This window comes from Zootoca vivipara, chromosome 3, assembly GCF_963506605.1.
Source record: "Zootoca vivipara chromosome 3, rZooViv1.1, whole genome shotgun sequence".
Taxonomy (NCBI): Eukaryota; Metazoa; Chordata; class Lepidosauria; order Squamata; family Lacertidae; genus Zootoca; species Zootoca vivipara.
This window is the reverse complement of record NC_083278.1, coordinates 100,152,363-100,167,041: the sequence shown is the minus strand read 5'-3', so window position 1 is coordinate 100,167,041 and position 14,679 is coordinate 100,152,363. Positions and strand designations below refer to the sequence as shown.

At 42.8% G+C, this 14,679-nt stretch overlaps 1 protein-coding gene across 2 annotated transcripts in view; it reads right to left on the bottom strand.

Moving 5' to 3' along the window:
* Positions 1–14,679, bottom strand: part of CAMKMT (calmodulin-lysine N-methyltransferase) — a 239,654-nt gene that overhangs the window by 30,717 nt on the left and 194,258 nt on the right. For both annotated transcript variants that reach the window (XM_035111191.2, XM_035111192.2), the window contains exon 7: positions 10,098–10,158. In XM_035111191.2, the coding sequence (XP_034967082.1) occupies positions 10,098–10,158 (61 nt within the window). The remainder of the gene's footprint in view (positions 1–10,097; positions 10,159–14,679) is intronic.

Genomic DNA, 14,679 nt, shown 5'->3' with positions numbered 1-14,679 from the left:
CATTTGTGGTTTTTATTGCTTGGTTGGAGGGTTGCCTGTTTGGGGTGAGGCTCCTGCCCTTTTAATCTCTCTTATTTGTTTTTGGGGAGGCACAGTGCTTTGCCCATGCTGGTTTTTTTGCAGGTCAGTTTTGACAGTTTTTCTTCTGTGGATTGGGTATTTTGTGATACCCATGGCAGTTTCTAAGATTCCCAGAAATTCCCCCCAAGTTGCAAATATTTTACCCTGTAAATTAAGCATTGGGATTCACACAATAAAGATAGAGGTTTGTATCCAACACTGCTGTTCTGCTGGTACAACAGACTTCTGCTTCTGCAACAGAACTTCCTTCCCCTTTCCGCTCCTGCTCCCTGCTAGATCTTAACAAAGGGGCAATTCTATATGGCAACACTAATTTCTTCATATAGTCAGAACCCATGTTCTTATGTTAGCAAGAGCACCTTGAATCTGGCTTGGTAGCACACTGAAATATCTAAACCTTTCACTGGGATTTCTATTTTGAGAAGAACTGAAATAATATGTCACACCACAAAAAACTAAATCAAAAGTATCTGAATCAAATACTTGAAATGAAGTTGTTATTCTGATCCACTGTTTTCTAGACATTCAGCACGCTCGCACACACATCTTAAACTACCAGTATATTGATAAAGTACTGTGGCTCAAGAGGTACTGAGGGTTTTTATTGTTTTTAAATAAATCTCTCTCTGTTCCCTTCTATCACCTGTTCTTTACTTACATCCTTGCTCAGCTTAAAAGGACAAGGATACTCCGCATATGAGAAAGTGGAATCGGAACCCAGAGGGGGTCGGAGAGGGAAGATTGTTGACATTCTTAGCCTGTTTTCTTGGTTGATGCACCAGATTCAAACCAAGGAACAGTTCAGATGTGCATAATGAAGTGGTATTGTACTTGAGGGTTCATTTGAAATCGCCCTTCAATTATATACCAGATTAAAATGACTAGATCTTACAGATGGCAGTGCGGATCTAATGCTTTGAGAAGAAGTACCTTGAGAATTAAGATTTGATGTTATCTGTAGCCTTCCACACCCTGAACTCTTGTACCAGGTGATAAGGCTAGCATGTGCCTATTTTACTTCTGCCACCTTCTGGCAGAACAATGTTCTCTCCATATATATTGGTAGTTTTCACTGAGGAAAAAACAAGCTCTTCGGCATCGGGTAGATATGATGGCAACTTGGGGGAGACGACTTTCTTCAGGCAGAATAAAGGCCCTATCTGTTTAACACAGTGCACTTAAGACACATTCAAATGTGCAGAAACAGTGCCATTAGGTTGCACAATTGCTAAAGACAGGAAGGGACCATGAAATAAAGTAGATGGCTAGGCTAAGACCATTCTCCCTGTTTGCTTTACGTTTGCAAGGAAAGGGACTGCAGAGCGGGGGCAGAGCACATGTTTCACATGCCAAAGGTCCACAGGTTCAATCCCTGGCAACTTCAGATTAAAGGGATGAAGCAGCAGGTGGTGGGAAAGATTGCCACTTAACAACCTGGAAGAATAAAGACGATATTGGAATACAGGTTTACACCAACTCAGAACATCGTTCCATCTTGCTCAGGACTGTCTATGGTGGCTGGCAAGAGCTCTCCAGGGTAACTGAGGATAATACAAAGATGCACAGCTTTATATCACCAAGCACCAGGAAAGGCTGTTCGCAGAACCCTGGCATTCTTTTGAGGGACAGAATAGCTTTCCAGTAGCAAAGTGACCCATGATGGCTTGAATATTGACAATATTGACCATACATGAACAAACTGTGTGACACACCTTCTCAGACCGTATGTGGCATGAACTTTGCAACTGGTATATAGGAAACTGCATCATCCCAGTTGCTATGTCTGTCCCCTGTGCTGACAGACTAAGCCAGTCCAAGGCAATCCATTACGGAACTTTACAAGGTCACTGTGCCTGAGATATCCTCCAACTTGGTGGCACCCCATATGCATTTTCTTTGCACCACTCTACCTATCACGGACGGACGTATTGACGGACGCGGGTGGCGCTGTGGGTTAAACCACAGAGCCTAGGGCTTGCCGATCAGAAGGTCGGCGGTTCGAATTCGCGCGATGGGGTGAGCTCCCATTGCTCAGTCCCAGCTCCTGCCAACCTAGCAGTTCGAAAGCACATCAAAGTGCAAGTAGATAAATAGGTACTGCTACAGCGGGAAGGTAAACGGTGTTTCCGCGTGCTTCTCTGGTTCGCCAGAAGCGGCTTTGTCATGCTGGCCACATGACCTGGAAGATGTACGCCAGCTCCCTCGGCCAATAATGCGAGATGAGCACCGCAACCCCAGAGTTGGTCACGACTGGACCTAATGGTCAGGGGTCCCTTTACCTTTACCTTACCTATCACCAAGTGGAGGAGATTCTAAGATTGTAAGGAAGCTTTTTTTTTTTTACCAAGTTGGACTATTGGTCCATTTAAATCAGGACTGTCTACTGGAAATTATTCTTCAGGGAAGTCAGGGTTCAAACCTGCAAAGCGTGTGCTCTGCTACTGAGGAGCAGCACCTTCTGTTTGGCACTAGGAAGCTGCATTATACTGAGTCAGACCGTTGGTCCATCTAGCTCAGGCTTCCTCAACCTCGGCCCTCCAGATGTTTTTTCGCCTACAGCTCCCATGATCCCTAGCTAGCAGGACCAGTGGTCAGGGATGATGGGAATTGTAGTCTCAAAACATCTGGAGGGCCAAGGTTGAGGAAGCCTGAACTACCTCAATATTATCTACATTGACTCAGGGCCGGCTCTAAGGGAAGGCTGGGTGGTGCAGGGCCGGCAGGGGGGCGCCGCATGGCTGCGCCTGCTGCAGCAGCGCTGCGCCCGCCAAACAGCTGCGGTGGGAAACGGGGTGGGGTGGGGGAGCTGGAGCGCTGGAGCGCTCTTCGCACACGGCGCCAGGGCGCATGATAGGCTTAATACGGCCCTGCATTGACTGATGGAGGTGTTCCATGATTCCAGACAGGGTACATTCCAAGTCTCACCTGGAGATGCCAGAAATTCATCCTGGGACCTTCTGTATGCAAAGTAGATGTCCTGCTATTGAGCTATGGCCTTCCAATCTATCACTGGTCTTCACTTTAGATGTCCTTGGAAAGTTACACATTATTTCTCATTAACAGGGTACCCATTCCCCCTGTACTTAGAAATCTGAAGTGCCATTACTGTAGATCTTCAGTCGCATTACCAAGAAACCTTAAATTTTCTAGTCGTAGGCTAAAATGAATGTATGACAATATCCTGTATATACTCTGAGAATAAGTGGTCTAGCTAAATATTTTTATCAGGTACAGTTCTGTGCTTTGTTTACAGCCAGGCAGTCTGCTGCTTTCTCTGACCTTGATATCAGCACCTGATTTACACCCAGGGCTACTGGAAAACTGTTCAACCACAGATGCTCTGATTATTGTGCCTTGGCTGCCAATTCTCATGGGCAATATTCAAGTCAACCTTGCAACTGGAAAGCCCACAGTGATGACAAATCTCCAGCAGAGTTGTGAAACTTAGCCTGGCCTTTGGAATGGTCATCATAAAGGCCTTTGGGAGAAGGTGAGACAAAACTGGCTGTGAAATTGGAAACACAACTTCTCTACGCTTTCATGTATGGCCACTAAGGTTAAGTACCTCGACTAATTCCATCACAGGTATTTTGAAATTGTGAATATAAAGTAGGTAACCTGTAGATAATGAAATGAAAAGGCACACTAGAATTCTACATAATTCCTGTGACAGGCACATGGAACCCATGAATACTTTCCGAAATTTTAATCAATGACAGGATTTGCAGATGACGTAAATGTTAGAGTAGCTAGCATCTCATAATACAGCAATAAAATTCAAAAAGACCTTGATAAAAATGAGCCAAAGCTAACAAAATAAAATGCATCATTGACAAATGAAAAGGTTTTTTTTGTTTAGGTAATCACAATTATTTTGCACAGGTATAGGATGAAGGAAACCAGGCTACATATGAAAAGTATACAGTATTGTGTTTGTAGTCAATCACAAGCTGAATACGAGTTACCAGTATGATGCTAAAGCAATTTTAGGCAGCATTAATAGGACCACAGTTTCCCAAACATGGGAAATTAGAGTTCAACTTTACTCTGCACTAGTCAGACCTCATCTGGATTTTGCCTTCATGTGTACTGTATTCTTTTTGATATCTGCTAAAATCATTCCTGTTTAGATGAGTCTGTCCAGCCTGGACTTTGGAGTCTACCCAGATGCTTAGAAAGTTGAGATAATTTTAGTCTGTTTTAGTATTTTAAAGTCTGGCTGCGAATTTTTCCTGATTTATCAGGTTTATTTTTTGTAAACCGGCTTTGAAGTTTTTTGTATTTTTTTAAAAACACAAACAAGCATTGTATAACTTTTATGAAATAGATAAGTAAAAAAGAAGGCTCCATGGAGGGAGTGTGTAGAGGAAGGCAGGCATCTTGCCAGTAGACACAGCAGCAATAGCAACCTGTTCAGCAGCTGTCTTAGTCAGACCATCAATCTCTGAAGGAGCCAAGAGGAGAAGGAGAAGGTTGCAGCAGCACCTGCAGGCTGGGTTTCCCCTATGGGAGATTTGAGAAGAACCCACAGTGGGCGCCAGGGAAGCCTCCTGGAAATGGCATGAGAATGTGTTGCTAGGCTGCTTGGGACCCTGTGGGTGCAAGTCCTGCTTCTGCCTTCCCTCCTGGGCAGAGCAGGAGATCAGAACCACTCACAGGAGAAAAGGGGGAAGTTCAGTTCTAGAAAGAATGCGGAAAAACAGATCGCAGAGAGGGCAAGAGAAGACAAGGACAGTAAAGTGCCTGCTTGAAGGGCAATCCCTCCAATATCTTCCAGATGTAAGTGAGAAAGAGAGCGTGGTCAGCAGAAGAAGAAGGAACCTCTGGGGCACAAGCTGAGAGGAGGCCCAGGAAGTGATTATCTCAGCACTCAGATAATAGGGCTAGAGAAGCCACCCCACTGAAATTCGACTGCAGGTGATCCTAACCCTGAACAAAGGGTGGGAAGTACTCTGGGCTCTCTCATAGAAAGGTGGGTGGGGAAAGAATCCCACAACAATTAAGGTAACTAGAGGATGTAGGGGGAAGGCATAACGTGTGATGTAATGTGAGGATTAATAAAATGTTTAAAGAAGCATAATTGGCCAGCCTCTCTTTTGTATTTTGTATGAGACATATGAGCCTTACACTCCTATACACAGACATGTGCTTGGCAGGCATTCAACATAAAATATAGTAGGGCAACCTAAATAGGGACCTTGGTATTTGGGGAACAAAACGTTATTGTTGATACTATTTCTCCAATATACCATGTACAACCTACACAGAAGTGTGAGAACGGCAGAACCACCAACAATTTTCTAATTGTGGGGGATGCAGGCACCTGGCAGGGGTTCCACCCAGAGAGGATAAATCCTAGCTGCCAAACAGATCTATCTGGTCATAGAGCTCAATTCTGTAGCAGAGAACATGTTATCTTGGGGATACAAATATGTGCAGCAATGTGGGTTCACCATCATGGTGAGCACAATTTGCGGTGGGGGCTGAACAAACTACTCCTGTGTTACAAAGGTGGGAGCATGAGTTGTCACTGTGGGATAGGTCCCTGGCTGTTGTTGGGCAAATCTGTATGTTGCAATGTTGATGGGTCAGCCCCTTGGGTATAAAAGCCAGAGAGAGAGGTTTCTTTTTCTCTTTGGCTGTGTTTTCGGATCCCCACCCTCCCTCCGCTGTTTTCAGGCCTCTGTGTTGACCTTGCTGTGCCTATCATGGCAGGAGCCCAGTAGGAATTTTTCCATTTGGCTGATTGGCTGGTGCCATCTGGTTTTTGCCTACTGCATAGCAAATAGTCACAACTTGTAAGGTTGGCGGTTAGGCATTGGCTATTGTGGTTGTATTAGGGGTCTTGTTGACTGTGTTGGCCCCTCAAGTTAATGCCTGCGTGTTGGGGAAATTCTGGTCAGGAATACAGGGGCTCGATGTAGTGTCCGTAACCCCCGGTCAGGGGCCAGGGCCGCGCGAGAGCCCCTGGGAGCCTGAGGGGAGAGGGGAGGGCTTATGCACCCAGCTCCCTGTCTCTCCCTGTAGGGTTTCCCCTGTTGACAAGGCTAGTTTAGTTCTGTCCTTAGGGGACAGCTGGAGAATCAATGCCTGAGTTAGGGGAGATTCCGGTCAGGAATACAGGGGCTCTATGCAGTGTCCATAACCCCGGTCGGGGGCTAGCAACACGCATGAGCCCCTGGGAGCCTGAGGGGAGAGGGGAGAGCCTATTGCACCCGACTCCCTGTCTCTCCCTGTAGGGTTTCCCCTTGTTGACAAGGCGAGTTTATTTCTGTCCTTAGGTGACGGTTGGAGAACCAATGCCTACGCAACCACTCACTTATTTTATATTTGTATTTCAATAAAAGTTGTGGCCAAATTCATGCCAAAAACCATTAAACAAAAATTCTGTCTATGGTGTGAGTTATTTGAGGGGTGGTTTGGGGGACCTCCACACGCAATGATCTTTAAATATAGCCAAGGCCTACGTTTCAAGGGAGCCATTATCTGTTTAAACAACTTTGAGTAAGACCACTCACTAATTGAAAATATGCTTAAACTCATTTGGTTGGGGAAAGGCTCCTGTTAATTTCAGTAGAATTTGCCTGCAAGTTTATATGTTTCTGGTGGAGAGAGATATTAGACAATGATAAAGAAATAAAATAGTAAAATGGGTAAAAGGATGTTAGTCAAAATTTATATTTGCACAATTCAAACTGTTTTATGGTAGTATAGCACAGAGTATGCTATAAATAGTTTTTATTGATATGAAATAGTTGAATGGGAATCTATAGGTACCAAAATGGGAAAGACCAATGTGCTCTATATTGCAGTACCACATTGTACATCTTTCTGTAATTAAATTATTTTATGCAGAGAAGGAAGAAAATGCTATCAGCAAGTTAAACACTTGACATTTCCATCACAGAAAATGCAACATTTTAGAAATCTAGATATGTTTATTAATTAGTGATTATTAACACCCAGTAAACAACATTATGTCTTGTAAAAACACAATCTTTCTTCACAGCATGGAGCTGAAATCTATTATTCACTGATTCCATATGCTGAAATACACTCAAATGATCACAAATGACCTTAAACATTAGATAAATGTAAATGAGGACATTGTTGAAAATGTGCTTTTGATTGATATCTAAAAGACCAGGTTGTAAATCTTGACAAGAGATGAAGTCTTGCACACACTACATGGCAATTTGAAAACCTACATATGGGTGTGCATGAAACAAAACAGGGGTCTGTTCACAATGAGCTGAAATCAGAGGCGTTTAAGGTCTTAAGAAAAGCACTTACTTTGGATGCTTGGCACCTGAAATGATATGGGATTTTATTAAGTTCGGTACATATGATAAAAAAGGAACAATTGCTTTAAGCTGCCCAATGGTTTTGCCTCCAGGTTGGAACTGAAATATTAAGTAAAGGTAAAGGGCCCCCTGACCGTTAGGTCCAGTCGTGGACGACTCTGGGGTTGCGGCGCTCATTTTGCTTTATTGGCCGAGGTAGCCGGCGTACAGCTTCCGGGTCATGTGGCCAGCATGACTAAGCCGCTTCTGGCAAACCAGAGCAGCACATGGAAACACCGTTTACCTTCCTGTCGGAGCGGTACCTATTTATCTACTTGCACTTTTGCGTGCTTTTGAACTGCTAGGTTGGCAGGAGCAGGGACCGAACAACAGGAGCTCACCCAATCGTGGGGATTCGAACCGCTGACCTTCTGATCGGCAAGCCCTAGGCTCTGTGGTTTAGACCACAGCGCCACCCGCGTCCTGAAATATTAAGTAAATCCCCACTAAAATGGGCCTAAAACTGACCTATACAACATTGTTTTTGGCTATTCCATTTAGACCAGGCATCCCCAAACCTTGGCCCTCCAGATGTTTTGGACTACAATTCCCATCATCCCTGACCACTGGTCCTGTTAGCTAGGGTTCATGGGAGTTGTAGGCCAAAACATCTGGAAGGCCAAAGTTTGGGGATGCCTGATTTAGACCCTTAACCTCAAACATCAAAGCAGGCTGCAGCTGGACTTCAACAGCCTTGCTCTAGGACAGAGAAGGTAGATTGGAAACTACATATTTGTCATACAAAGCAGGTGGTCTACCACTGAGTTGTGTTCCAGCCTCCAAACAAGGCAGAGAGACAATTAGAGCAGAGGAAGAAAACATTTCCCGGCCTCAAACAGGCTTTCATCTGAATCTTTTGATACAAACGGTTCAGTAACAGTACATTACACTGCATTCCTAAGGACCCAGATTCAATCACGAGCACCTACATTCAAAATGATCTTCAAGTAGCAAGAGCTAACCTTGGCAAGATTAGCTAATACTGACCTGGACTGACAATGGTCTGACTTAGTATATGGTAGCTTCAGACATTAACTGCTTTCTTAAACATAGATTAATTACAGTGTAAGGGCAATCCACCCAGTATTTTGTCTCTAGCTGTAACAGTCCCTGAGGAAAAATAAATATGTCTAGTTTGCGGTGAATCACTTAGTAATGTCTGCTAAGTACATATTTTAGTGATCGCTTCTTCACGCTCTTCTTCACACATCCTTCAGCAGGAATACTGCTGAGTATAGTGGTTTGATTATGGCCATCGGTGAAGTATTTATTATTATTATTAGTTGTTGTAGTAGTTAGAGTAGTATTTATTTATTTTATTGTAGTAGCAGAGGCGGAATCCAGTGTAGGACATCTTTCACAGCACAAGTGATGATGTAATTTTCTGGAGCACAAGGATAACTGATGGACCTTCTTTGCTGTGGCAAAGCAAATGAGGTATTATTGAGGTTTTCAAGTTTTCGTGACAGATTAGCAGATTAGCATAGTCAGAGAATGAGGGAAATAACCAAGTAGTACTGAATACTCCACAGAAACATAGGAAGTTGAGTCAGATCGTTCTGTCAGTTCTATTAGCTCAGTAGTTTCAGACGTGAGTCCCTCTCAGCCAGAGATGTCAAGGATTGAAAGTGAGACCTTCTGCATGCAGAGCAGATGTTCTGCCAGTGACCTATGGTCCTCCCTTCTTCTCTTTTCCTTGAAGGGGTCTCTACTTTGAAGGGGTCTCTACTTAGCAATTAAAATGGCATCCCTTTTTGGCAGCTTGCTTGCATTTTCTAACGAAAAGCTAAGGATTGCATTTCAGCTGGTTGAAGATCTTTTGTTAAAGCTCTATGTGTCTTACAAGCTGACTCTATATGCCGTCAGAAGCACCACTCAGTTCAAATGACCTTCGTCCCAGAAGACAATGCACAGGATCGCAGTCATGCTGTGTCTAATAAATAAGATTCTACGCTGTGTACTGCTTTCTGGGTTTACCTATGTGTAATAATGGGTCACTGAGTGCTCACTGGAAGGACAGATCGTGAAGCTGAGGCTCCAATACTTTGGCCACCTCATGAGAAGAGAAGACTCCCTGGAGAAGACCCTGGTGTTGGGAAAGATTGAGGGCACTAGGAGAAGGGGACGACAGAGGACGAGATGGTTGGACAGTGTTCTCGAAGCTACCAACATGAGTTTGACCAAACTGCGGGAGGCAGTGCAAGACAGGAGTGCCTGGTGTGCTATGGTCCATGGGGTCACGAAGAGTCGGACACGACTAAAGAACAACAACAACAACAATAATGGGTCGACTCTCCTTTGGGATATGTTCATGGGGGTTGTCATGATGGCCTCCTGCAATCAAAATTTACCACTACACCACTGTGGCCAGTACTAAAAACGACATTTTTGCATGTAGCTAAAGGTAGATGATGTATAGCACAAGTTACTTTTTCTTCTGCATGCAAAGCAATATATGTTTCAGAATTTTGAAAAAGCAGTTTGGATTAACATAAAGCTAAGTGTTCAGTCAATACATGCTGGACTGGTATATAATTTTTCTCTGACAAAATTGATTCCAAGTGAGAGCCAAGCACAAATCTGAAAACGAGCCAGCACCTCATCCTACTTTCATTTAGCATGGGTAAAAGTTCATACAGAGACAATGTAAAAGAAACATAAGAAGTGTCTTACCAGCTTGAGACTGCTTGGGCTCTGAACTTCTTTTGGTTTCTTCTGATTATATCACTGACATCTAGAGCACTGGTTAAGAATCATCCGTAAAGTAAAACTGATGGATCAAAAGCTACTCATTTTTCACAGCAAATATTTCTGCAACTCTAGACATTATTATATATTATGAGCACACATGCGCAAGAGCTGCCACTTAATCTCGGTTAATCAGTGTGGATCAGTGCAGCTCATTTGCATCATGCTCAGATGGGGGTAAGTCAATGTGGTGACCTTCAGTCCCAGCCAGCATGGCCAATGGTCCAGGTTGATGGGAGTTGTGGTTCAACAACATCTGGAAGGCATCACATTCCAGATGTTCATTGATAGTGACGAGCTAACACACAACGACTAGTTGTAGTTAGGAATACGCATCAGAATGTGCACCCCATTGAGATGAACAGCGCTGGCAGACATCCACCTTTGAGTACAACTTGAGATGTGCATGCAGCACCTCCCACCCCCATCGCAAGCTTGCAGAAATGTTTAGACATCCCACCAAGGATACTTTTGTCCCTGATGGAAAGTAAAATGGATAAAATGTATCATAATTAGCTATCAAATGTGAGATGTTGCTGAAGGAACCCTAACTTTTAAACAGATATACATGGAAGTCATTTTATGTCAGCTATACTTGCCCAGGGGTAGTCAACCTTTTTATACCTACCGCCCACTAATGCATCTTTCTTGATGGTAAAATTTCCTCACCGCCCACCAGTGCTCAATGGGAGGAGGATTCAACTTGTGCAGTGGAACTATGGTCACCAGACGTCCCCGTTTCCCAGGTACAGTCCCCGGATTTACAAATCTGTCCCCGGACAAAAGCCGTCCTCGGAATGTCCCTGGATTTCATTTAATGTCCCCGGATTTATATTTTAAGTGTTGTAGATTTATTAGTAGGGAATGAATGTTGTGTGATTGGTTCAATGGCACAAGACACATCATATGGGGACTTCCGGGGAGGCAAAAAGGGCGGGCACCACGGCAGCGAGCAGCTCCTGAAGCCAGCCAGAGCCAACTGTGCTACCAGGCTGGCTACGGGCTGCTGAGACTGCCACTGCTGCCACCACTGCCAAGGGGGAACCGCTGCCCCCCCGTGACCTAAACTGAGCCAGGACCAAGAGCGCCCGGCCACTTGGCTGACTCCCCAGCAGCGCTCCAGGGCTAGAAAACCCCGAAGCTGATGCAGGAAGAAGGAGGAGAGGAGAAGGAGAAGGAAGAGAGAGAAAGAGGGAGAAGGAAAAAAGAGGGGATCCCTGACCTTGCCACGCCGCTGCTGCCACTACCGCCGCTGAGGAGGACAGGTAGGAAAGCACTGGGAGGGCAAGCACACGTGGCTGAGCCCAGGCCCGACCCGAGCCTTCTCCACGGCGGCTAGCGCTCTAAGAGAGCAGGCCGGGGCCCAGAGGAAGGCCCTGTGACAGAGGAGACCACAGAAGAGAATACATTACTTCTTTTTTAAAATAACTTTTAAAAATAACATTTTTTCTCTTTTTTTAAAAAAGTGTCCCCGGATTCTTTGAAAACAATCTGGTAACCTTACATAGAACCCCCTACCACCCACCTAGAATCCCGAAACTCCCACTAGTGGGCGGTAGGGACCAGGTTGACAACCCCTGAACTTGCTTTTAAACACATGTACTTTGGATTACAGAAGAAATCACCCCAAAGCCAAATCACCTTGGGGTATACATTAGTCTGTTAGCCTCCCCTTTCTCACCATCATTCCTGGCAAACTATCAACACTACCTCATTGGAACCAGTGAACTGAGAAATTACTGAAAGCTGCCTATTATTGTTGTTTATTAAATTGTTATTCCACTCTTCCTCCTGAAGAAATCCAGTACCTCCATCTTCATCCCATTTGCTTGGAAAACAGTCCCATGACTTTCAAGAAAACCCACTTCTGTTTAGAATTACTGCCTAGCCTCAAAACCAGGAGAGCATCTTTCCAGACATACATGCTTTGAATTGCCTTCAACACCAGCCTTAAAAACCATGGACATGCGAAATGGCTTGCCCTGAAGTAGCTACAGCAGCATTTTGTATGAAGCAGGAGTAGCAATTCAATCCTGCTATGTCGTTGACCAGTGATATAATGTGAGGTCAACAGGCTGCTTTATATTTAGCAGGTAGACTTGTGCTGACATAGAGGTTACAATATTGTTAGGTGAGTTGTCCTAGGTGAGTTGTCCCCATTCCCATTCTCACCGATTTATGTGCGAAATACAAGGTTTACGCAATGCTATTATGACACATATAGACTTGTGGGGAATCCCAGCATAGTGGTGTTTGTAGCAGTGGCATGGATATAGTTGCCGCAGCAGCAGCTTGCAAATCACATTAGCGGTGTTTGCAAAGAAAAACACATTTCTCTAATGCATCACTGTTGAGAGTAACTGAGGCTCAGAAAGCCATAATAATGAAGTTTATGAACGTAACAGACATTTGTGTCTCTCTCTCTGTGTGTGTAACAAAACAGTATAGATAATGTTGTTGCTATGAAAAATACATTTTAAAAAAGCCCTCTGGGTTTTGGATTATTATTATTTTGACATGTTTCCATGGTGTTCTGTGTAACACCGTGATCCGAATCATAGAGAAAAGAAAGGGCATGACTAATCTCATAAATAATTATGTATTATTTGGTTAATTAAGCACATACGCTAATAAAACATTGTATACTTTAAAAAAAATTGCCTTCAATAATTTTGTTATCATGAAGGGTTCAGACCTGCATCCAACTACATCCTACACACATGCATAAACATTTGTTACTGAAATCAAAATAACTTCTACATAGGATATGTTTATAGCTGGATGCAGGATCATAAACAACATATTTTACATAGTGCATAAATCTTTATTCTGCAGAATCCGTTCTCAAGCTTCTTTTTAAAACCTAGATTTTCTAAGATTATTTAGAGAGCCATACACAATATAGCTACATTATAATATTACTGTTTTTTTGGTGTGGGGAGTTTGCATTGTGGATATTGTAATACACTCTGAGCTTGTCTCACATTTCCAGATACCATATTTCAATTCATAAGTACATGATAAACAAAGAGCTAAAATACAGATCATTTTTAAGCAGCTCCCCAAACCATTTTTCCTCTTTGAAAGTCTCCATCAGTGAATGTGTAAGTTCTCAGCCATCTTTACATTAGTGCAAATATACCACATAACTTTCAGAATGAGCTCTGGCTAAGAAATTTGTAGACTGGGCCAAGGTATGAATTTCAGATCATTATTTCATTAAAGTTTAGAAAATGCAAATTTGATGTTCAGGTTCGTTACCAAACTCATATTTAACACATTTCCTTTTTTTCCTTTGGCAATTGATTTGACTACTAATAGAGCCATAAAACTATAAAAAGTAGGAAATACAATTTTAAGACCAAATAATACATTAATACTACATTACTAAAACAGTAGTGTTACTCTGCAGTGCAATTACTAAGAAGTGGAATTTAATTTCAGTGCAGATTAGGAGGTGCAGCTATACATTGCAGCTTCTTATGCCATAACATGGTGCTATATGAGCAGTGGCAGAGTTTTAAAAAGAATACATTCATGTTTGCATGGCGCACAACAACCCACAGGAGTTTTATTGTTAAAAGTACCCCTAAATGTTATACAATAGGGAAAGAGATTGCTTAAAAACTGGAATAGTTAATGTGAAAGGCGGCTTTTGTGTTCCTTATACCTGATATATATATTGATTTTGTATTAAGAGAGCACATGCTTTGACATCCCTGTAGTAAATGAAATTATTACTCTCACAAATGAATTGACAATAAACCCATCAAAGACTGATGGGACACAATACACTCAGTGGGGTTTTTTTTGGGGGGGGGGAGTAAAAAGGTAAATCAAATCCCACCACCACCAACAAATTCAAAACTACACAAAAGCAGGAGCCCTAGGTATCCTCTATGAAGAATGCTAATAATAGCAACAATAATAAGTATAACAATGCTGATAATATAAAAGTGAATGCTCAGATGCAAAGCACTATTGCCAGGTCGATTTTCAATTACATTTCGCTGATGTATTCATTTGTTTCTTAATGTGTTCATCTTGCCCATTAAGAATAATTAGCAGGCTTGCTTAGTGATTTCCCGGCTTCTGACTGTGATTTTCTCTCTTCCTGGGTTGACACCATTTTGACTATATGTGTATATTGTGTGTATATATATGTGTGTGTGGTATATAGTAAGTGGCATATAATTTATAAGTTTTAATGAAATTTAAAGAACAAAGGTAAACTCTAATTTTAAACAAGAAGGGCATTTTAATGTAATAGCTCGACAACAGAGCACAAAACAAGGGACTTTGTAACCCCGCATCACAGAATCGACAATTTTTGGAACGTATTTGCTTAGGGAAGTTTCTAGTTGAGTACAAATCTTTATTCAAGCATCCTGGCAATGGCATTGGAAGTTATTGTGCATTTTAACAGCTTTGCAAGTTAATACTAAAACATTTAATAAATTCAACCGATTTTCTGTTATTTCCATGTAAGTGTGAAGTCAGTAATATT